The sequence below is a fragment of the Cebus imitator genome, unplaced genomic scaffold (genome assembly GCF_001604975.1).
Source record: "Cebus imitator isolate Cc_AM_T3 unplaced genomic scaffold, Cebus_imitator-1.0 Scaffold509, whole genome shotgun sequence".
NCBI classification, from domain to species: domain Eukaryota; kingdom Metazoa; phylum Chordata; class Mammalia; order Primates; family Cebidae; genus Cebus; species Cebus imitator.
Window position 1 is genome coordinate 498192 of NW_016107824.1, and position 2301 is coordinate 500492.

General features: G+C 56.1%; 1 protein-coding gene across 1 annotated transcript in view; it reads left to right on the forward strand.

The window, feature by feature from the left end:
• Positions 1 to 2301, forward strand: part of CDH15 (cadherin 15) — a 23305-nt gene that overhangs the window by 10848 nt on the left and 10156 nt on the right. Inside the window, exon 4 of the mRNA XM_017513929.2 lies at positions 1330 to 1474. Within this exon, the coding sequence (XP_017369418.1) occupies positions 1330 to 1474 (145 nt within the window). The remainder of the gene's footprint in view (positions 1 to 1329; positions 1475 to 2301) is intronic.

Genomic DNA, 2301 nt, shown 5'->3' on the forward strand with positions numbered 1-2301 from the left:
ACCCCAGAGCCCAGAACCCCAGAGCCCAGAACCCCAGAGGTCAGAACCCCAGAGCCCAGAACCCCAGAGCCCAGAACTCCAGAACCCCAGAGCCCAGAACCCCAGAGCCTCATCTGCGTTCCCTGCAGGCGCCTGCCCATCCCCAGCCTGCCCTCTCCAAAATGTCATTTTGGGCTGGCCGTGGGGGCTCATGCTTGTAATCCCAGCACTTTGGGAGGCCAAAGTGGGCGGATCACTTGAGGTCAGGAGTTCAAGACCAGCCTGGCCAACATAGTGAAACCTCATCTTTACTAAAAATACAAAAAGTTAGCGGTGTGTGCTGCTGGGCACCTTGGGAGCCTGAGGCAGGAGAATCACTTGAACCTATGAAATGGAGGTTGCAGTGAGCCGAGATCACAGCACTGCACCCCATCCTGGGCAACAGAGCAGGACACCGTCTCAAAAAAAAGAAATAATTTTGTACCTGAAGTGGGGAAAGGACGCTTCCTGCCTTTGCCTCTGCAGGAAGCAAAATTTCATTTATTTGCCCTGAATCTTCCTTTAGACTTTGAGAACCAGTGGTTAGGTCCCTTACAGAGAAAGTTATTAGAGAGTAGTTTTCACCTGGAAGCAATCATTGTGCACATTCTCCAAAAGGATGGGAGGCGGTTTAAAGTGTCCCATGCACAGGGGAATTAAACTTCAGGAGGAGGCCAGGTGCAGTGGCTCACACCTGTAATCCCATCACTTTGGGAGGCTGAGGCGGGCGGATGACCTGAGGTCAGGAGTTTGAGACCAGCCTGGCCAACATGGTGAAACCCCGGTTCTACTAATAATACAAAAATTAGCTGGGTGTGGTGGCGGGTGCCTGTAATCCCAGCTACTCAGGAGACTAAGTCAGGAGACTTGCTTGAACCCAGAAGGCAGAGGCTGCAGTGAGCCAAGATTGTGCCATTGCACTCCAGCGTGGGCAACAAGAGGAAAACTCTGTCTCAAAAACAAAAAACAAAACAAAAATTTCAGGAGGAACCAAGACCACAGAAAGGGAAGAGAGATTAGGAATCCTCTGAAAGCCTTACTTAGTCACACATAAAGCGGGTGTGAGCTTCCTGGTAGCCAAGGCTAGCAGGAAAATTGGCACCTGCCCTGTCTGCTAAGGGAAGGTAGCCCCGTCCAGGGACGTCCTCAGCCACTGCGGCAGATGCCCCACCCCGTGCTGCTTCTCACCTGAAGTTGGTGTTTCCAACCAAAGCTGGAGACAAAGTCTGAACGTGCTCTTTCACGTGGGCCTAATGGGAGCCACAGAAATTTGGGGGCAACAGAACCAGCCCTCGCTCTCTGTTTGAACAGCTAAGAGCATTTGCCCTGGACCTGGGAGGATCCACCCTGGAGGACCCCACGGACCTGGAGATTGTAGTTGTGGATCAGAACGACAACCGCCCAGCCTTCCTGCAGGAGGCATTCACCGGCCGAGTGCTGGAGGGCGCAGCCCCAGGTGAGGCAGGAGCCCAGCCCCGGCTGGGAGGGGCTGCAGGAAGGGGCTCTGCGAAGCCAGAAGTCCAGGATTTCCCTTAAGCAGGAATTCCAGGGTCCCCTCAGAGAGTCTAAAAGTAAGCAAACAGGTCTCCAAGGCAGGTCTGTTTCCACAGGTCAACCCACGCCACTTCCCATTTCAAGATAAATTTCAAACCCAAAAATCTGAGCCTGGGGTAGGGCTTTTTCAGGGGTCCTGCTTCTCCCCTAAAAGCAAATGACTTCTCCCTCCTGCTGCAGGGGCATCTGAAGCCAGGCAGACCCACCCTCTCCCTGTACTCACAGGGGGTCCGGAGCACCCACGGGCATCTCTGGGTGTGCTGCACCCCAAACCCAGGCTGACCTGCATGCCTCAGCCAGCCACGTGGACTCGCTCCCACCTCCTCGGGGTCCCGGGGGAACGGCCTGGCGGAAGGGCACAGGTCCCTTTTATGTCTGGGGCTCCCAGACTTGGCTCAGGCCTCAGGGCTTGCATCCCGCCTCAGCTTCCTTCCTGTGTCTGTGGCAGTGGCCTCTGTGCCTCGTTCTGCCCCAGGTGACAGCATGTCCCAGCTACAGCTGTTCTGGGGTGGGGGGGCACAGCAGGAGCTTCCCTCCAGGGTGGCCTGAAGCCCGTCCTTCCCACGCCACCTTGGTGACTCAGTCCACCTGAACTGCCCAAGGGGTCAGGCCTAAATCTCAGGAGAGGGAAAGTGGGGAAGGTGAAGCAGGACTTGGGCCCCGCCGCATGTGGCTTCCTCTCAGCACCTTCCCGAGTGCCACTTCCCACCATAGGTGGGGCTGGGGCTA